The sequence below is a fragment of the Hirundo rustica genome, chromosome 3 (assembly GCF_015227805.2).
Source record: "Hirundo rustica isolate bHirRus1 chromosome 3, bHirRus1.pri.v3, whole genome shotgun sequence".
NCBI classification, from domain to species: domain Eukaryota; kingdom Metazoa; phylum Chordata; class Aves; order Passeriformes; family Hirundinidae; genus Hirundo; species Hirundo rustica.
Window position 1 is genome coordinate 43245431 of NC_053452.1, and position 22331 is coordinate 43267761.

The 22331-nt window shown below is 43.1% G+C and overlaps 1 protein-coding gene across 1 annotated transcript in view; it reads left to right on the forward strand.

The window, feature by feature from the left end:
* Positions 1-10563: 10563 nt before the first annotated feature.
* The window catches only part of PGBD5 (piggyBac transposable element derived 5), a 68618-nt gene continuing 56850 nt past the window's right edge, over positions 10564-22331 (forward strand). Inside the window, exon 1 of the mRNA XM_040059891.2 lies at positions 10564-11011. Coding sequence (XP_039915825.1) covers positions 10576-11011 — 436 coding nt within the window. The 5' untranslated portion in view covers positions 10564-10575. The remainder of the gene's footprint in view (positions 11012-22331) is intronic.

Consider the following 22331-nt stretch of genomic DNA (forward strand, 5'->3'; position numbering starts at 1 on the left):
TCTAACCCTAACTTTTCTATGATTCCATGGTGTTCCACAATTACAGAAATTCATATATATGCCCTTATTCCTAAAGAAGTGCATATATACAACCATCTATTTTGTCAGTAGTCTTTACTTATTATTTTCTCTCAGTGGAATCAATGTCTCTGTACTTAAACCACCAGACAAAAGGTGCCCAGTACTGAACACATCTGTTTAACAAGCTTTGTAAGATAAATCTTGCAGAATATATATTTGGAAGTACATTTACAAGACAGCTAAATGCTCAAGGTTTTCTTTTAGATTTCTGTGTGCTTTTGTGTATTTCAAGATCAAGGAGATTTATGGGATTTGAACTTGCTGAACTAGAAGAAAGGGGACAGTGTTACAGCCAACTGCTGACGATTTGACCTCTGCTCATCTTTGCAGAGTCTCTGCTTGGAAAAAAAGGAGTTGAAATTAAACAAAGATGGTTTAAAAGTATAAATCCAGCTACTTTCATCATACAATATATTTGGGGCTATGACATGACTGAACATTCAAAAATAACCCTAGTAACGGTCCTTGGAAAATAATGGTATCAAATTATTAATCTACATTTAAAAAAAATTGGTTTGACTTGTACTGCAGCAGCCTGCAGCAAATATCTACTCTACTAAGAAGTTCAAGACTCCAGAGTAACATAATTTACATATCAGTCTTGAAGTACTGCTAAGACTAATAGTCTTTGGGAGAAGGGTAAAATACTCAGTGTGTTCCTGAGGGTATCACCATGTTAGTTAGGTGCTGAAGTGGTTGAAGATATCCAGGATGCAGAAGCGAATGGGAAGTTTTCCTGGAGAAGACAGTTGTCAGACACCTAGTAGCAGTAACTGAGGATGGGAAGAAATTATGAACCAGATTTTGCCTTCTTTCTAGAAGGCAAAGACATGGCTTACATAGGAAAATGGAGCCCCAGGAATGACAGGCACAGAGCTGCCCAGGGCCATATCTTAGTGTTTCAATGGCTATTCAGACCATGCCGGTAGTTGCAGTACAGCCTGAGAAGGAAGGCTGAGTCAACAGAGCAGCGTGATTTCCCCTCTTTAATGGGTAAGGAATCACAGGCAAAAGAGAATGTTCCCTCTGCAATTGTAGCAATCCACTAATAAGGAAAACCAGAGGGGAAATCAAGCCATGCAGCTTTTTTTTCAAGAGTTATTACTATGAATCCAAAAACCTACAAGATATTTTTATGTCATCTAAGTCAGTCAGTTTCTGATTCCTCATTGCTCCACACACACCAGGAAGTGATATTAATTTGTAATTTTTTTTCTGTATTTTGAGCATGGCAGGGGGAAGAGGATTAAAAAAACAACAACAACAAAAACCAACAAAACGAAACAGAACCACCACATGAAAAGATTCCTAAAATCAGATATTCTACCAGGAAAACCTTACAAGGAAGATGAAGTCCATGAGCCTATGCTCAGTTGAATCAGTGACAAAAACCCTTACTGGTCCTGATGAGACAGATGGGCCAGATGGGAGACAAACCAGTTGAGGGCTGTGTGTAAAGGAAATGCAGGGAACCAGTGTGTGTCTTCAGCCTACAGTCAGCAAAGGAAGCTTTCATGTATGACAGAAGATTTCCCAGACAATACTTGTGTAAAATAGAGAAGATAGAGGAAAATGAAGCTGTTGTATAAATTAGGAGAATAACACCATATTTCCTTGGGTTGCTTGTGCAATCTTCTCCAGGGGTGTATCTTACACAAAAAAACCCCCACTTTGAAAAGGCAGATGGCCCAAGTGAGGAAAAGTTAAGCAGACACTGCAGTGCACAAATGAACAGTTTGACAGCAAGCAGTTGGAATATTTTGCGTAATATCTATCTTCAATAACTCATCTGGCATTCAGAAGTGTTCCTCTTTCTTTTATACTAGACTCTGTTACAGACTAACTTTGAAAGAGTAATAACTAAGCACCTGAAAAATGTCATTTTCCCTCCAAAATTTAGTAAAACCTTTACCCACTGTGGCTCTTCTTTTACTTCATGAAATTAAGCAGACTGGGACATGACACATGAAGCACAGACAGATTTATAGCCATGGCTGAATCTCCATGAACATTCTGCTGCTTTCAGCATACATAGCTTTGCAAAAAAAAACAATCTCAGAAAAACTGTGCTCACCCAGCAAGTGTTTTTGTTTGTTTGTTTGTTTGTTTGTTTTGTTTTGTTTTGTTTGCATATATAAAAGAACTTGGGAAAAAAGTGTGTTTTCTTTGTCTCTTTTCGAAGAAAGCAGACAATGTGGAAGGCTGATACCCTGATGTCATAGAAGGTGCCTATTCCAATCCAGGCCAATGTACTCTGCCCGATTTTTGTAGATTTCTGATAGCTGGACAATGCTCTGATGGAAAAACCGTGGTAAATCTCTAAACAAACTACAACTTGAGTGTTTGACCAGCGACAGAATAAGAACAAAGACAGAACTGATCTCTACAAGTAGTCTCTGATGATTTAAGAAGAGCAATCCCCAAGCAAAGCCACTAGGAGTTGTTCCAAGGCCTGAGAAATTGACTGCTCTGCAATGAAGCCTCAGTGTGCAGGAAGTAGCTCCCCACCATGGGACAATGTGTTGCAGTACACTGAGATACAAGAAACAGTGGCTTTATAGCTCATATGTTGGATTTAACCTCTAGGTTGGTACTGTCAGGAAGAAGACAGTGCAGTAGCAGCATTGCCGGCAGCTCTCTGCAATGGTGATCCATTCAGTGATCCACCACGTAGCAATGACACGGAACACATGGAAGAGCAGCCTTCTGGCTTGAGGCTGCTGCATCTGGTCACTGGCACTGCTTTAATGCCTCTCAGACCACATCACCTCTCCACAAAAAAAAAAAAAAAAAAAAAAAAAAAAAAAAAAAAAAAAAAAAAAAAGCTCAGAACAAGATTCCATCCCGTAACAAATTTGTTACCTTTTCCTAGGTCTGTTGGAACAGGCTTTTTAAATAAAATGTTAAGCTTCTTTTAGAATGTAATCAAACCAACAAACAACAAGGTCACTGAACGATAAAGAAATAAGGGGGTTTGTCAGGGCATGTCCAACTGCATGAAAGTAACACTCATTAACCAAACTGTCTAAGCTACACAAACAGCAACGGGAGAATGTAAATGTGATGCAAAAGCTGATTTGCTTTTGAAAAATTATTTTCAGTGTTACTTAGAGGGAACTTCTAAAAATGCATTTCAATTAATAATTTTCTCCATCTTGCAGTACCAAAAAATCTGATTTTTATCTTGACAACACTCTTTGGAAATGTTCCTCTTTTGAATCCTGACTGCATATTTGGAGAAAAACTGGCATGCAAATAAGCCATTTCTGACAGAAGATCACAAACATCTTTTTTCCAGATGTCTTTTAAATATCCTATTTCTGACAACATTACAAGCTATTTAGAGACCTCAGCTTCTGGAATTGGTAGCTTTCAGTGGTGCATCTCAGAATACAAATTCTGAATGTGCTGAGCCAGCAGCCAGTTCAATGCCCTGAAAGGACCACCTGATGGGCCAAATCCTGAGAGCTGGGAATGGTTTGTACATTTCATTCACTGCTGCAGCTGTTCAGTTACCCTCAAGAGCAAAACCCACTCATTTTGTGATGGCTGAACATTCAGCCTCTGCTTGGAAAAAGAAATTATCTCACATGGGGGGAGGGCAGATGTCAAACAGAAGGTATTTTTGAGATTAACCATTATTTTTGTTAATGAAAATAGTCTGTCACTCTTCTTCCCTGCTTCCTCACGTATTTTCAATATTGTTCCCTTTTATGATCAAAGTTTGACTTCTGAAAGGCTTCTTTTGCTACAGCTAATTGAGACCTGATCTATTTCATGTTTGCACTGATTGAACAGAGTGGGTAAACTCTCCTAATTTAATGGTGACTAACAGACATCTGCCACAGACTATGACTAACATTACTCTCTTTTTATGGGAAGATGTGATTCCATTTAAGATCCTTAAGTGATTCAAATCACCCTAAAGAGAAGATATTTTGACTTTTTGCCTTTTTTTTCCCCCTCTGGAAAGGAATTGAATCCCATAAAAAATGTGATGAAGGGGGCTGCTTTTAACCGAAACATAAATTAATCTATTCAGTGTCTGATGAAATGCAACAGAGCATGAGTCTAAACTCACTTTGCTAACCTGTACTGCTTTGCAAGGATTACCTATTTTAATTGGATTAAAATTGCCTGACAAGTTACTAGAACAACAACAACAAAATATATAGAAAGAAACAATCTCTTATGAGAAGGTTTAGCACAGGTTATTGATGGGTTGGAGCCTATTTAGATAACGCTAATCAATGCATCTTGGCAACTGCCAGATGGGGTACTGTATTTCTTGGTGGCTTTAAAAGGCATTTTAGAAAAACATGCTAGAAGCCAGAATGCATTTCCTCATAGAAAAAGAAAGTGATGGTAGATGATGAACAACTCAAGGAACAGGCTTTGGGCACTATGGGTTATGTTTTCTGTCTCCAAGCAGAGGTCTTCATAATGTTAGTACATAGCTGGGGCCTCTTTTCAATAATATAATATTCTAATTTTATTATATTATTACTATAAACATTAATGGCTTAATAATAATAATAATATGCACGTGATATTTTAAAATTAATAATCAATTTTTAGCTTATTATTATACAAGATTAATGTTTGCACTATTTAACAATTTTACCACTTCACTTCTGTGTTGGAAAGGTAAATCAACAAGCTGATACTCAGACAGAATGAGCACATTCTGCAGCTGAAGAACCCTCCAGTTTGAGCTGCAATGTGAAGATGACAGTGTAATCTGTGGAGGAAATAGACAGAATAAGGCTGTACCCATGCACTCAGGCAGGCACCCGACTTGGCAGCTGAGGGATCCTTCAAGAATCTGCACACTAGTGGTGATAAAGCAAGGATGGCCACAGCAAAGCAAATACAATGCAGGATGGCAAACTAGGAACCAGCCTGGCTAGAGTCCCATTCTCTAGTCACTTCCTTCATGTCTTTCCACAACACAGCTTTCCCTGAAAATCCTATTATGTTTTTACCAAGCTAATGAACAAATACAGGATAGGATCTGAAATCATAATTTTCAGCAAACAGGGTTGTTTATGGTAGAAAATCAGGTAGGTTTGCATGTGTGATTTGCATGATAAGCAGTGTTCTCACAGACCTGACTGTGAGTTGTAGGTCACAAGGAGCTAAGTTCCTATCAGTAACATTGTCCATCAAGCCCTGCAAACTCAATAATCCTGTAGTGTGCTTTAATAGAATTAGCTAGCTAAACAAAGAGCCTACAGATGGTTGCATACTACCAGTCCCAGGGACTTCCTAGGTTCAGCTCCCACGTTGATCAAAAGTTAAAGCTGATGTACACTGCAGGGAACACAGGCTGTTGTGGAGCATTGGCTTAAGGACTGCTGCCTTTAAGAGTGCTCTCCTGAGGCTCTGCCTTGCTGCCTCAGGTCTTACTGTGAAGTGCGTGTGTGGGATCAGCCCTTCCAAAAGTGCATTTCAAAATGGTGTGGTTTTCAATGGAAAAGCAAGTGCAGCCCTGCAGCACTCTGAATTTTGACTGGTAGCACTGCTCTGTGCTTCTGGCCTATTGCACTCAGCCTCTGCTTCACACCCCCGCCAGAGAGGAAGGAAGGGTTTTTGCAGACCATTGCAGAACACTCCATGGACCTTCCATAAATTTTTGATTAAACAGCTGATTTTCTATGCATGCATGAGCAACACACCTTATCCTTCCCTTTGGAGCTTAGCTGAGTCTTGTTCATAACAGAGCTTTTGCTAAAAATGTACTGGGCACGCACAAAAATGTGGTTTCCAAAGGTTCTTAATTTGAAAATTAAAATTGTTCATCACTGAAGCACTGAAATTTCTCTCCTAAATTTTAGATTTCAGTGCACTTTTTCTTCAGTATTAGAAGAGTGAAAAATCATCTCTCCCTCTCATACTGTAAGGAAAAAAATATATATTTGCTCCATTTCTCTTATGTGAAAACAGCAACTTACCTTTTTTCTTGAGTTTTGGGTCAACATCATGCTTGGGAAATGTTAAACATCAATCCAAGAAATACAGGGTTCAAATAATACAAAACAGTTGGAAAACAAAAAGCAAAAAAGAAATACCTAGACAAGCATTTTTATTGTATTCAATAAACCATGTGCCGTAAATACTTTTGATGAATTTAAAAGAAAAAACTCCTAACCCACATGTATTACCAATGTTACCTCCAACAAGAGAGCTGCAGGGTGGATGAGAAAGAGCTCCACAACAGCCTGCATGGAGCAGTGTATTAGGCAGGGCAGGACAGGGGCAGGTCGATCCCTGCTGAGATGCTTTTCTCTGTGCCATGCAGCAAGACGCAGCAGAAGCTTTTGTGGAGGGTGCGCAGAGCACTGCGACAGAACTGGCTGTGGTCACAGAGATTTCTTCCCTGCAAAGCAGGGACACCAAACGGTGATGTGTTTGAGAACCAGACTGATCCATGATCTCTGCCAGGGATGGGACAATCCCTCCCTCCCCTCTCCTCAGGAGCTTGGAAGGAAAGAGTCCACTTGGTCCAATTCATTATTGTTTTCAGTCCTGATGAAGCTTTTCCCCCGAGTTTTTCTGCTCTTCTGAGGCCATGCAACAGTGGAAGAGGGAACTGAAGCCCACTGGCCTCACCCTGTATAAGCAACTTGACTCTGACTCTACAAAATCCTTTTACTGGGGCGTTGAGGTGGAAGACAGCTTGAAATTCAGATTCCAGACTGCACTAATCCAGAACAAGGGATTAGAAAAGAATAATTCTGTAATCTGATTAAATGTTATTCCATCTCAGTGTATTTGTGCTATGAAAGGACCAGGCACACACCAGGGCTTCACAAACTCTGTAAAATCAATAGGAAGTGAGGAAGCTTAGGTAGGAGACAGAAATGTCAATAATCTATTGGATCTAGGCCAAGGTTTGACAGTGTAAGTATGGTGGAAGATGGCACAAGACCCTTCCTCAAAGAGCTAACTATGAAAAAGAAGTTACTGAGAACTGAGAAACACAGGATTCCCAGTATCATAGTCTTAACCATGAAGATTGTCAGGGTCAGAAGGAGTGTACAGAAGGCATCTTTGCTGTTGCAATAAAGTCAGAAAACTTCAAGGAAAAAAACAGCAAACATTTTCTCTGTAGACAAGTTAAAAGTGGATCCACAGGTTGCCATGGCTACAAAAGTCCATTTACTCTAGTAATGTTTTCTAGCGGCTAAACACAAGTTTAAGTGATTAAGGAGAAAACACAGCTATGTTTATAACATTCCATTAGGTTTATATAATTAGATGTTTCAACTGCAAACCACCCCTGGTGATGGTTTTCTTGACTGTTCATAAAAACCCAGTGGACTTTTGTAACCGTTTTTAGAACCATCCATTGTATCTCTGTGCCTCTGCAATCATTTGGGATCAAATGACTACTAGCATGTCATACACGGCAATTTCCACAATCCAGAATACTCATTCCGGGTTACACTAAGCCAGTCAGCAGCTTCTGTGGATGACTGGAGGGCTACATATAAAAAGCTAAGTCTTAGACCATAAGGCAAGCCAAAACCTTAGGCATGCAGCCCTGTGTGGGAGCCTCTATAGTCCTGCCTCAGAAAAGTAACCTTCCCATGCATGCACAAGAGACCACAGCAATTTCTCTGCTTGTGGCACAGGCAGAAGAGGGACCTGTCATTGTAGAGACTATGCTGAAAGAGGGGAAATTTCCATCAACAAAAGCTGCATGTGTGTGCATGGCAGCAGACTCCATAATTAAAATGTCATGTTGGATTGGTAGATGAAAGGGTCAGTCCCACTTCTCTCCATCAATGCAGTGGTCTCCTCCCAGAGCTCTTGTGTCCATCACTCTCTTACAAAATGAAAACTCAAGTTTTTGTCATTAGGTTGGAATGTTCCGGCAGTGTCCATCAGCCAGCTGGGATGGGAGCCTGTTTTTGGCACAAAGGATGCACAAGTTGGGAGACATTGTCTTTGCTGCAACCAGCAGCTAGAGAGGGCTTTGTGGGTTTCTCCAGTCTCTGGACTGTTCCCATCAATTCTTTTACTGGGAGTCTATTCTGAAAAACCTTCTCTTTCTGTCTTGGGCTTTGGAGCAGTCCTTCCAACTGTTGTGTTTCACAGAAAAGAATCAGTAAATTTGAAGACATTTGTGTGTCCATGGACACTTCCATAGAACCTGGATGCCAAGATAAATTCTACATTACCTGGATGGCCACCTCCACCCTTGTTAAAATCAAAAGTTTATTTCAATGTCCCTACTACAAAGAACCTGTCAACATATTTAAAGTGGCTTTTTTTTCAGCCTTAAAAACCATTGTGTGAGAAGGTCAACAAAGGCCATCCTTTTTGTTGTTGTTGTTGTTTCAAGAGAAACAAAACAGACAACATTTGTGAAAAAGAATCTGTGGCTTTCCACATGCCAACCCAGCAAAGAAGATTCATGAGGTTCAATCTGGTCACTCATCATTACTAGCAAGAAATTTTCGGCATATCCAATCACGCCTTCCCATTCTGAAGACAGAGGGTGGCATGGATCAATTAAAAAAGATAGCTTGACCTATAGACCTATGATTTCTGGTGACCAGTGAGATGAAATGAAGACAGTGCAATGCTCAACTCACAGGTTAAGTTGGTTGAGCTTACAATTAAAAAAAAAAAAGTATGTAAACTTATAATTTTTTTAATATAACCAGTAAGATAGTTTTGACATTTTTCAAAGTAGAAATGCAACTTAAATCTCATCCCTCAAAATACACTGTTTACTTAGGGATGCAGAAGATGGTTTCTTTTCTCTGGATTTGCTTGTATACATTATATAGAACTTTAAAGTTTTAATGAAGCCATTGCAATTTAAAAATGTCTGAATAGAACATAAGGTTGGTCTTTTAAATGTGTACACAGTCCAGCTTTTATAATTTTCTATGTTGTGCTAGAGTCCCCAAGAATCAACAGAAGTTCATTAATCTTCCTCTTTTAAAGACAGAAACATTCAGTGTTATAAAAATTGTTAAATCTGTAGCATTAACTGACCTTTGGACCATCCTACACCCAAGTTTGCATCAAAAATCGCAAATAATATGCTGCAACCCCCTCCTCCCCCAAATCCTATTACCGTTTTTGTTGAAAGCAGTGCTGTGAAAGGGTAGGCTCAATAGCTTCTATTGCTGTTGACAAGGGAGGGAAGGACTGTCATCCTAGTAAGTGTTCGTACAGTGGCCAGCACAGTGGGATGCCCAATAGTAAATAATAAGCCTTGATCAGAGATTTCAAACATTCCTGTAACATCAGAGAGACCATTCTGACTGCTGCACAACCAGGGGCATCAGCTGCTGTATGCAATCCTTAGATTACTCCAAGGATACTTCTGCATCATGTTTAACTAATCCAGTCAGAACACGGGTGTTTTCACTTTCCTCGTTTTTCTTGTGCCGTGATATTACTTCTAAATCGGTGGCAATTTTGGAAGAAGGGTTACTTCACTCTGTTCTCACGCGAGAAACCAAATCATGCTCTGGAGGCGCTGAGCCCCACACCCTGCAGAGAGCTGGACAAGCAGGAGCATGTGCGCATCCCCCAAGGCCAGAGCAAAGCCTCCGCGGAGCCCAAGCCGGGTGGTAGGGCCTGTTGGGAGCCAGGAGTCCCACAGCCCTGTGCTCCAGCGCCTTCCCCACTTTCCCTCAAGTGTTGCCCCGGCGCTGGAGCTCTGCGTCCTGCTTTGGGGCAGCGACATGAGGGCCCCCACGGCTCACGCTGTCGTGCATGACGAGCTGTGTGGCCCCGGTCACGCTGTCGAAGCTCGGACCCAGCGGGTTAACACCTCGGCGCCTTTCTCCTCCCGGCCCGCGGGAGCCCTTCACCCTCTCCCCGCACGGCGGGCGCTACTGAGGGACCCGCAGGCACCGAGGCCAGCGCTCCTGCCTGTCCTGCGCCGCTCCAGCACCGCGGCGGCGAACAGCTCCGGCCAGGATCGGGGGCCAGGACCGGGGGCCGGGACCGAGGGCCGAGACCGGGGGCCGGGACCGGGACCGAGGGCCGCGACCGAGGGCCAGGCCCGGGGCCAGGACGGGGAGCTGGAGCGGTGCTGGGCTTAGAAACCCCCTCCCGGCGTCGGGGCTCGGCGGCAGCCCCGCGGCAGCCGGCGCTGTGGTTTTAAATGGGCGGAGCGGCGGCGGGCGGCGGGGCGGGCGGTGGGCGGCCCGCGCTGGCCCGCGGCGCCCATATAACCCCACCTCCCGAGCGCGGAGTGCCGCGGCAATTGGCTGGATGTGGTACTTGGAGATGTTGAGCTGGCTCCTTCCCCCCATGTCCCTGCACACACACAGGGGCGGGTGGTGCGGGCGGGAGCGGGAGGCAGGGCTCAGCCCCGGTGGCGGCGGCGGCGGGGCTTCCCCTACTCGCTGCCTGCCCGCCGCTTTGCCCGAGCCGCTGCTGCTGCTGGGCTGCTGCCTGCGGCCGCAGGACCCGGCCGAGCCGGGCCGAGGGGAGCGCGGGCGGCTGCTGGCGGCGGCCGAGATGATGGCGGAGGGCGGCGGCGGGCCGGCCCGCAGGAAGGCGCTATCCCTGCTGGAGGCGGCCCGATCCCGCTACGAGAGCCTGCAGATCTCCGACGACGTCTTCGGGGAGTCGGGCCAGGACAGCAGCGGGAACCCCTTCTACAGCACCTCGGCCGACTCCCGCTCCGCCGCCTCCTCCCAGGACGAGGACGACGACGAGGAAGACCAGGGCCGCCCGGGGGTGCCGAGCCCGCGGGGCAGGGCGGCCCGGCGCCGCGCTCCCCGGGCGGCGGCCACCCCGGCGGAGCGGCGGCGGCAGCGGCAGGTCTGCGGCGGCAGCGCCGTCTCGGGCGGCCCCGGCCCTATGGAGGAGGAGGAGGAGGAGGAAGCGGAGAAGGGAGGCTGGACCCGGTCGCTGCGAGACGTCCCACCCCCTCATTTCAAGGATGGCAGCGGTACGAGGAGAGCGGGCTGCCGGGGCCGGGGGCGGCGGGCCCGGGCGGCCGCGAGGATGCTAGCGGGGGTGCCCGGAGCGCGGCGCGGCCACGGGAGCGAAACCCGTACACGGGCCCGGCTGCCGCCCCGGCTGCTGCCCGGCTCCAGGCCTCGCGGGCGGGGGCACAGCGGGTGCCTCCCGCCCGGCCCCTTCCCGGGAGTGGCCCCGGTGACCGGCCGCTGTGTTCAGGGCCGGGCGCGCCGGTGCTGGAGAGCCCGGCCGAGGCGGTGAGCGGGAGGGCGAGGAGAGGCCGCGTGTGCTTAGTCACAGGCATCCCCTCCCCGGCGGGGCTGTGGCAGGGCTCCCTGCGGAATGAGGAGAGGCGCTCCCCCGAGCAGGGTGGGTGTCCCGGCTGGCTCCTCGTCCCCGCTCACAGCCGGAGAAAGCGCTGGTCAGGGCGCCGCGGGTTACCTGCCCTGCGCTGTGCGGGAGGGCTCTGAGATTGGGACTGGGATTCCCCCTGGCTGCAGGGTTTTCTCTGCAGCCGTCTCTAAACTTAACCCTCCTTGCGTAGCTTTTGGCCAGAACGAACACCAAGGGAGGGATGAAATGACACAGCGCGACCTACAGCAGCAGTGCACAGCACGGAGATCTCCGTGAAGTGGCTTGTGTGGCAAGTTACACCACTGGTTTGCCGAGGGAGCCATGGTAACATAAAATGTATCTGCAGGCCTCGACTGCTAAGTTGACTGTGTAGCAGAGCAGCAAAGCAATGTAAAAACAGGTTAATAGTTAAGAAAATTTGGGATGTGAAATTCAAGGTGTGCATCTCAGAATAGGATAGGATGATTGCTATCAATTGAGTTGACAGTTTGCCTGTCCTAAGGTGGCTTGTCTTTGGTATTTTTCAGTAGTGTTTAATTTCTTCATCTGGCTTTTAGAAGTAAATGCTAAAAAGTCCTGCTGCACTCGGTGTAGCGTGCTGAAATTTGTGCAGTGGGGCAGGCAGGAACCTATCTGAGGAAGCAGCTTTGGATGGCTGGGGAGGAAGGTGGAGCAAGCACTGGAGCTCAGAGAAAGTTCAGTTGTGTTTCCGACAAATGTGCAAATAGGAGCGGTGTTGCCTCTGTAAATAGCTGAACCTTGTAAAATGTTTAAAAATCACTGTTATGTGCCTCTGTAAAGAACTCCTGAGTTCTATTGAAGGTTCTTATTCATAAGCATATCTAAGATGATGTTCTGGACTATAAGCTTCATGACGTGATGATATTTCAACATTGATTATCATTTAATTTCTCTGCTTTTGATGGCTTATTACTTTGTATTATTGTTTTATAGTAATATCCTTTTTAACATAGACAGAACTGGGATTAATGCTTTAATACTAGGTTGGAAGGGAATTGAGTTGATGACCTGTTAATTCAGGAATTCATATTTCCTTTAAAATAAAGGAGTCAGATTTATGGTTGACAGGAACAATGCAGATGTCCCTTGAGGAAGGTATATGGATATTGCTGTGAATATTTCCTTCCACTAATAAATGCAGAAGAGGTTACTTCTGCCCTTTAGTTCTGTTGATCGTGATGATGATGATAGGTGCTGCATGCTCTTCATAGAATGGTGGTTTGGTTTGGCAGAAGTTCAGGTAGTGTCATGATTTGATATATGAGAAACTTGTACCGTCTGTGATAATTTTATTTTTGACTACTCAAATTCCAAGCTGGAAACTACTGCATTGTATATAACTGAGCTCTTATAAATGTAGTTTGTACATTGACTGGCTTTAGGCCTTGCAGATATTATCATTGGAGTCATGCTAAACGTGCTGGCACCATTGTTGCTTCATTGGACACCATTCTGACACAAAAGTTTGTATCTGTACCTGTTGAGGAAAAGGTCTCTACTAAGGTGCCTTGCAGTGACAGCATGTCTTTCAGCCCCTTATGGAGTACAAGCAAGAAATACAGGGTTAGGTGGAGCACTGAGTAAACTGTATTCTCAGTTCAAATGTGTTGGATGTAAGATCCTTTCTTTCTAGGTTCTGAGATTAATAGGAATAAGTTTACATGATACTGAGATGAAAATTACCTTTGTTTAGCACCAAAACTTCAGAGCATGGCCTTTTGGTCAAAATCTCAAGAATTGCTTAGGGGCAAGTACTTGACATCATCTGATGCCAGGAGACAAACATCTCATGAGACTTCAGCCTCATTGATGCTGGAGATAAATTCTTCAATCAGACTAGGGTCAAACCTAGTGTCAAGCTGTTTGGTTGGGGAGACTGCCCCTTCATGAAAGGGAATGAAAGGAGGAAGAAAAGGTTTTGAGTTAGTTATTGAGTGAGTGAAAGTTCCCAAGAGAAAAAATAAAGAGCCACTTGTAAAGCTTGTGGTCTTTTTAACTACAAATAGAAAATACTATCGCTTCCCTTTTTTCTTTTGAATAAATTATTAGTGCCTTTCGCTTCCCAGCCTCAATATTAACTTATGTCTTTAAAAAGCATTGTATCCATCCCTAGAATTAATCTTGAGCACAGAGAGGCTAACTGATACTTCCACCCAGAAGTACACTCGAGACCCAGATGTGCTGGGGGCTGCTGACAGTGTGTTAGATGGTTGAGTATGTCCTCAGTCTGCAGTCAGGCATGGCATGTATATGTGGTGATGCTGCTTTGCTTGTGTGGCAGGTTCTGACAAACTGGGAAAGGTCTGGCTTGACTTACATGTGAAGAGATAAGTGACTGTCATTGCTATGCGACACAGTGCTGTTTGTGTCCCAGATTTTTTGTTTTCTGACTCTTCTTCAGGAATCTCCAGTTCCTGTTGTTACTGTTCCATTTAACAAAAATAGTGGGTGCTTATTTTCCCTAGGGGGAAAAAAACCCAAAAACCCCAACAATAATAGCTTTAGCTGATTTCCTTTGTTGAAATCCAAAATAGCTGTTAACTTTAACATAGAGGTTAGAACAGATGGCTTGCTGGCACTTTGTGTTATTTCCTGTTAAACTATTTTGCAGATGATTCTGTTAGTTGGTGAGAAAATTCCCAACAATATGATTTGATACCCTGATTTTTAAACTCGTAACTTGTGGCACTGTGTAGTTCTAATGAAATCAGGTTGAGGAAACAAATTTCTGTCACAAATATCAAAGCAGTAATATAAGTTCTGAAGTACTGGGATGTGAGTAATGGATAGGAGGTCTTGGGGCAGTTGCTGAAAATGCTTTTCCTTCACAAAGAGCACCTGGCTACAGCAGGTCCATGAGTAGGTCAACATGTGTGTTTAAAAAGATGATGTCATGCATGATCAAGTGCTGGATCCAAGCTTTTTGACCTAGTTGTAGAGTGCAGAAAGAATAAGAGAACAAATTACTGCTAGGATAGGGAAAGCATAATTGAAAAGGAGAGAGAGAGCAAGCAACTACTATTACAAGCCAGTGTGTGCTACTAACTCAGCATAATCCCTTCATTTCTGATCGCTCCTGCTTCAGACTTAATTGGTGTGCTCTTCCTTTCTTTAGGAATGGGGTGGCTCTGAGTGGTGCTTTCCCTTGTTAGGTCAGTAATCTGTCCAGGAACTGTTCTGTAATACATAGAGGCACCATTACTTCTGCTCTTGGTTCTTTGGAGGTGTGAATATCCTGGTATTGCTGCAGCTTGTTGCTCCTGATTGGGGGTAGCTGACTTTTTCTTCCTAGGATTCAATGCGTCGTATATCCATGTAGCAACCAGAAAATTTGACCTCGGATGTAAGAGCACTTCTTACTGTCAGGATGCAATGCTATAGTTATGTTTTAGGGTGGCAGCAATAGCAGGAAAATCTCATTCAAAAGCTGATATTGAAGTCCTTAAAGATACAGGCAATTAGTGCTACTGTTTCCTTCATTTTCTATCCCTCCAAACCCTGTTCTTAAGCCTAAACCTAAGGACAAAATATTAAGGATGTTCCTTGCTGAAAGAGCATAGCAGATCCTCTTTGAGTTGCATTTAGACAGTGAAAATAGCTTTTGTGAATTTTCAGAGTGTTTCTCTGGAACATTGAATGTGCCATAAGTTGCCATCTTTGAAGAACATGCTGCTGTGTAACCAGAATGCTCTCAGGTTGAAGCTGCTAAGACTATGTTCAGCAATCTTGTCACACTGAAGAAGTTTAAGCAAGTAGTTAAAGTAGTTTCTGGTATTTTCTGTTCCCAAGAGTGTGGACAGTCAGATGGGAAGGCAGCATTCCAGCAGCAAGGGGCCTGGAGGAAGAGCTCTTGGGTCAGGCTGGGCCATAAATGAGGGCTATATACATGCTGCCACCTAACAGTGCAGGAGCTCTTGGTTCAAGTCTGGAATAGAATCTGAATGCTTTAGTCTTACTAGATTGATGTCAATATTTAAAAGTTCTAGAGTAAGAAAGCTACTTTGTCACTTATGTCAGATTCTGCTTCAGAAATATCTGGCCCAAATTTTCTGACTGTAAGTGGATAAAATGATGCAGATAAGATTTGTTCTTATTTATGCCATCAGAGAACTTAGCTGCTTTTGACTTGCATAACCATGGAAAATATTGGGGGAAAAAATGCATATTTATGTAATCTGTTCTTGCATTCTGGGTAGAAGTTACTTATCATGACAGTATCACAACACTTTCAAAAAGATAGGATAAATACGTCTCAAAGATGTACATTACTACTTTGCAAAGCCTTTATAGGATGACTTAAAGTCTTGAAGTTTTGCTAAATAAGTGAATTGTGCAAAGGCTTAATATCTCACACATCTTACGAAATCAGGAAGTTTTAATTGCTTTAGAGCACACTTTCTTGCTTCCATCATCACTGAAGAGAACAGAGCGCATATGACAGCCTTATTGATTAAAAAATTTGGTGTTGCTTAGCTTTCTGTGTTCCCTTGCCTCTTTTGCCATACCTCTGCCTTAAACATGCATTTGAGGAATAACCTGGTATTTAGATAGACTTCACAGCAAAAAAAAAAAAAAAAAAAAAAAAAAAAAAAAAAAAAAAAAAAAAATCAACACTTTTTTTCTCTGCTTTTATAAAGAGAATCTATTTTGGTCAGTACTTGAGACATGAAAGTCTATAAGCACCACAGATTAAGGTCTTCTCTATAGACACTTGTCTGGCCTTTTACAGAGAAAAAGCATATTTGGTCCTAGATCTGTCATTGCATAGATAGTGTTTCTATCGAGAGATAGAGACTCCATTGCATAGAGTCTTTTCTCCTTGTACCTATTGACCGGGTTATTGAAAGTAGAACAGTTCCTACAGCTCCTCACGTCCTTTAGTCAACATCTCAAGAAACAGTACATCAAACAGTTGCGATGTCTGCATACCTTTAAGTCAGCCTAGAGAGGAAATCAGCCTCTCTGCTCAGTCCAATGAGGATGCCAATGGTGGAGTTGACTTGAAAACTGTCTTGACTGCTAGGTCACAGGAAATTGTCATGGATGGCATAGACTTTAAAGAAAATGGAAATGTCCCTTACATGTTTGTGGTAATTTGCTTCCCTCCTGTGCTGAAGCTTCAAGAATTTTGGAGTAGATGGATTTAGCAGTTTTAGAAATACAGGATATTTCTAAAAGGGAAGGAAATCGTGGATATAGTCACACATCCTGACTAGAGGTCAGTGGAGTATAATCACTGAAATACCTCATTCTTTTGAGTACTAAAATTGGGCATGTTATTAGAAAACAGAACAGGTGGACTCAAAAGGAACGCATGGCTAAGACAAATGCATGAGGATACTATCATTTGACATCTCAGTTTCTTGTAGTATGACATAGTTTCTAGGAGCTTATCCAAGCTCCCTGTTCATATTCTTTAAAGAACAGGATGTTATCCAGTCATTGGCTCTGTGTGAAAATGAATGAACTCATACCTGAGTAGGTCCTTTAAAAATTAAACCTGAGTTCCTTGATTGTCAGACTGCAGGAAAATATGCTTGGAAAGCTCCACAGCTGATTTTATGTCTGTATAAATTACTCTTGGACTATGTCATTTTTTTGTGAAAACAATTGATATTCATGTAACATGATAGAAAACATGCTTTTGATTATGATTTCTTGGATAACATGATGGATTCACATGACGTGTACTGACAAACTATACATGGTGTTGAGTACAAAGAGCAAAACCAAGCAACTTCTATTCAACAAGCAGTACAAAGCTCTAGCTATGCAGCTGCAAACTGGGCAAGTTGAAATGTAGTTGATGAGGCACACTGTAAGGATGCCAAAATCGTGTTGGAGAAGGATACACAGGAGACACAGAAGAAGAATATTGTGTGTGTGTCTGTATGGATGGGGGCAATTAGCTGTGTGTTGGACAGGAAAATTATTGGGCTGACATGGAAGATATAGCAAGCCCATCAGTGGGCACAAATGAAGGTGTTATCTCTAGTGAAGAAAAAGCAGAAAAATACTTAAAGCAGCTGCTGTTATAACTGTGATTCATTTCTGATTACATATGGCAGGGAGGTGGGTGTACATGAAAAATTAAATTCAAGCAAAAATGAGAATATCTTTATTTTTTTTCAAGTTACTTACAGAATTTACTGTTGTGGAAAGTCTGACTATCCAATGCATGCAGTTGTCTCTGCTTTTTTTTTTGAAAAGGTAGATGCTGGTTAATTTCTGAGTAGGGAGCACCTGTAGGTGTGCAGTGCTAGGGGTCAGCACGTAGCTGTGGGTATGTGGCTCTTCCCATTGATGTCATGGTGCTTTCTGCTGCTAGAGGCACCCTATTGACAGAGGGCTTGGGCAATGCTCATCTTGTCAGTTCGTGCCCAAGAAAACTACTTGGGAGAGGCTACACGTATTGAAACTCACATGTGTGCCCTTACACATTCAAGATTAAGGTTGGAAAAGATCTTTAAGATCATCAAGTCCAAGTGTCAACGCAGCACCACCACAATGTTCACAACTAAACCACATTCTCAAGTGCCATATTCATCGGCATTTTGAACTCTTTCAGGACGGTGACTCCACCTCATCCATGGGGAAGAGGTGGTCAGCCCTCCCCAGAGGGCAGGGTGGTGGTTCATAAACCTTGTGTTGCAGCAGCCAGCTGAAAATAAACCACCTTTGATTTGGGGCAAGGGATTCCCAGCATGATATTGAAAAATGTGGGAAGTTCTTACATCTGTCTTACTGGATATGTTGCATTATGGATATGAATACATATGTGGATATAAATTCTTATTTAGTCTTTCAAAGAGCATCTAGCTTTCTGGACTGTATTTTTGAAAAAATATCATAAAATGAGAAGACCTTCTTAAACTGAAGACTTCCTCGTTTTTTGGCCATTGTAGTTATTCCTTACTCATAAACTTGTCCTTTTATGTAGTTAGTGGTTGCTTTGGGATGAAGAAAAATACAGTGTTTGAAGGTTTATGCATGGAGATCTGTATTAGTTCCCTCTTGTCACTGACTCTGAGATAAAAGAAATTAAGCTCTAAGATTTGGACTGCATTTGAGTGTTCTGTAGCTGTTTTCATGGTGCTAACATTGTTGCAAGTAGCTTCAGTTTTTTCTTTTAAGGATATGTCTTCAAAGTGTATTGCAAACCTTCCGCCTTGGGAAAAGAGTGATGGGTTTTAGAGTAGTTAACATCTTGGTCTTTCCACTTGATGAGGTTGTAGTTGATGAATAAAGAATGATCTCTCAAAAAAGGCCTTTCGTTATCTGGTTCTGTACTAAGGGTAATGACTCACGCTTAAACTCACATGAGAGATGGTCTAAGAGATTGTCCAATCTCTACAGCAGCCCCCTGCCATTGTGCTCCTGGAGTCTGTCAGAGCCAGGGCCATGCTGCCACCCCAGCCAGGACAGCTGCATCCGAGGACACTGAGGCAGCCCCTGGCACTGGGATGACTGGCTCAGTGTGTGGGTGGGCCCATGGCAGGGCATGGCTGTGCCAAGCTGGAGCCTGGCCCAGCTGGATTGGAGGCTGATGACCCTGGGAAGCTGTCAAGGAGCACTGGGCCAGGCAAGGCCAGTCAGGCACGGTGGTGACCCTGGGGCACTGGCAGCAGCTCCTTGAAACAAACTCCTTGGCAAAAGCCATGACTTTCTGTAATGGCTCTAACACAAAAAAAGCATTCAGAAGGAATTTGTCAGTGCTCAGTTGTATTCTTCTGTTCTTCCGGCCCACTTCCCTGTGGCTGTGGAGTCTGTATCCTGTCCCTACAGCTCAGGCTGTTGGTAGCCAGCCCTCCTGTCAGCCATGGAGAACCTGGCTGCTGCCACAGAGCGACTGGGAGATAGTGCTCTCTTGTTGTTACCTTTGTTTCATGGGTGCCCTGCAAGTTCTTTTGGTTCAGATCGCCTTCAGTGTTTGTCTTGTGTATGAAACAAATCTGTGGGGGTTTTGGTGTGTGCAGCAGTTATGCAAAGGCAGGAGGTAGCTGATCCTTGTGGAGGCCCCCCATGGTCACTGTGTTCCATGACAGACTTTACTGTCTTGTTTTCTGCAGTGGACTGGAGGCAAATTATTGAGGTGAGAATCTCTGCAGTACTGGCTCTGAGTTTCACATTGTGCTTTGCATTCTGCTACATCTGTTACAACAAATCCTACAGACATTAAAATGTGTAGTGGGCCAAAGCAGGCAGAAATAAAACAGCGGAAATAGCTGATTGGATAAATATGGTCTAATACCCATCAGGTATTCTCACTAAAATTGTTATTACTGAAAATGCCTGTTTGTCTCCATTTGAATTGGATAGGCGTGGCCTAGCATCTCCAAAAATGTGTGGCATGAAGATCTGTCAAAAGCTAAAATGTTCTGATAGGACATTTTTATTTAATTTCACCTGATTTTATTTTTAATTAATGAAAACCTGAAAGATCATTCCTGAATGGAGCTGGACTTGTTGAATTTGTTTATTAAACCTTTAGATAACATGAAGTTGGGAGTGATTCCATGTTCGCTGAGAATTTCCAAGGTTATTGATAGCCTGAAATAGTCTAGTGCAGGAAACACAATGGCATGGTGCAAGATGGGAATGCTTAGTGTGAAGGCAGCACTGACTAACAGCAGAAGTGGAAAATGGAGGGGAAGAACTGTCTAGGTGGAAAAGGAACTGGTGGTTGAAGCTGAACGCCAGACAAATGTGACTCAGTGTCATGCTGTTGTGAAAAGGCAAACATCCAAATGGAGTGTACAAGTCTTGAAATTAGACTGTTTTGCCTCTTAAGAGAGAGAGTCTGGGTTGCCAACTCAGGTGAGAAGCATGTAGTTAAATATGAAGGGAAAGGACAGAAGCGGAAAATCTACTAACTTGGCTGCCTTTTAGTATTCTGGTTTTAAGCCAAAGGGCCCCATGGGTAAGTAAAAGAACTATTATAGGAGAGGGAATTATCTGCCTTACCTGCTCTGAAAACTAAATATGAAGAATAATGGGTATAAATTGATGGATAATTGAATCAGACATGATAGAAACTCTCAGATAGTGCAGTGGTGCAGAAGACAAATGTGTCACTGAAAATGTAAGAACAAGTGTCATTAACCTGTTATATCTCTTGTAACAGATTGGCACCCAGTATATGTGTGCTGAATGGGGATAGAGACCTTGGACTGAAGGACTTCCTGAGGTCCCTTCCAGCACTATTTTCTTTTGTTTTAGATTGGCTAAGATAAACTAGCAAACTGCTTAGTATCAAGTTAAATGTTGGTTATGCAAAGGACTTGCTTCTTGCATCTTCCATGTCAACTTTTAGAATGGAGAGAAGGCTGTGCAGCTTGTGGGGGAAGAGCTTTGTGTTTGCAGAAGGCTGCCTGAGCTGTTAAGGTGAAACTCCCTCCTTCCCCTTGTCCCGGGAAGAGGCCCAGGCAGATTTGATGGTTACTTAGGGTGTAGTTTCCCTCACTTCTATGGTAATAAACGGTGTGTCTGTGAATCTTGTATCTCTGCTCAAATTACTTATTCTGAGACTCTTTTATGTTTAACACACTAATCTGCTTATGTTAGGGATGGCTGATGTGACACTACCCAAAGACTTGTGAGGTTATCAATCAACCCTTTGGAGGCAGTGCGTCATCCAGTGGTGCCTGGATTTGAGCTTGCCTCTGTTCATGACACTTCTTGAGGTATAAAGATCTTCCTTGCAACTGAATCCCAACACCACCCTCTGTAGACCATAAGGGTGGATACATGGAGGAAGACATGTGCAAGTCTGGGAGAGGCCCACCTAAGTCATGGTGCAGATGCCTGCAGTAGCAGATGATCATGTAACAGGTGTCCTGGAAAGAAAGAACATAATGTCTACTCCATGGTTATTCATTTCATGGATTGGGTATCAGAAGGTTGTTCCTTCACTTCTTTGTGAGCATTGCAAATTTGTTTCACCATCAAAGACTACTTTTTGGCACTTACATCTTCATTGTTCCTGATATTTACCTCAAGTATATTTAAAGAGATTTGCTGTTTAGCTTTCTTGTGGATTTTTTCTCTAGCTATTTCTTTTTCTCTTTTTTATTCTTTTTTCCCCCCCTCAGATAAAAATAAGAAAGTATCATTTCTTCACAATATTTCCTTGCAAGAGTGCACTCCTACTTCTAATTGTAGTTCTCTGCCTTTTCCAGCATAGGATCAACTCTTTGTTGACAAATTGCTCAGATGTCCAAGTAAGGTCTTACATTCCTTCAAAGATACTACATAAATCAGATAGTATGCCACTATCTCCACTAAAGATAACCAATAACCTGCTTTATGCTGTCAAAAAATGACTTCTAGAAGTCAGTTGTCTATCACTTTTCTGCAGAATATGATTTCAGCAGATAATTAGGGAAAAACTTTCAATATGGGTTTTTACAATTTATTTTGGCCAATAAATTCAGATGCTATCTAGTAGGATGATCAGCCCAGTATTTTCTGAAAGTGTTTTGAGCATAAAATTGGTTTTAATTCCATGTCCTGGCAAAAAAATGAAACAATGCCTTTCCCAAAGTCACCTCCCTTCATCCAGACAACTTTCTCAGTCAAGGATCTGGGTGAGGAGGACACAGTAATACTCTTACTCATCTGTGCTGCTGCCAATTTACAAATCACTAGCTAGAAACAGAACAGATAAATTCAACTTTCCTGTAAGTAATATCTTAGAAGCTTATCCACTAAGATTATTTTAAGGTGACCTCTCTATGATACAAATGTCTGCATTTGTCTTGATGTCTTTCATTAGTCTTTCTTTAAAATCTATTCAGTGTTCAAGGAGTATTGGGATTAGAGCAACAAGTTAAAGTCACCAAGGCTCTTATTTATTTTAGGAGGTCTTTGTTTTCCCAGTTTAACAGGTTACCTTGAACATGCATTCACTTAGGTTCTTCTTATGGGGCTCCTAG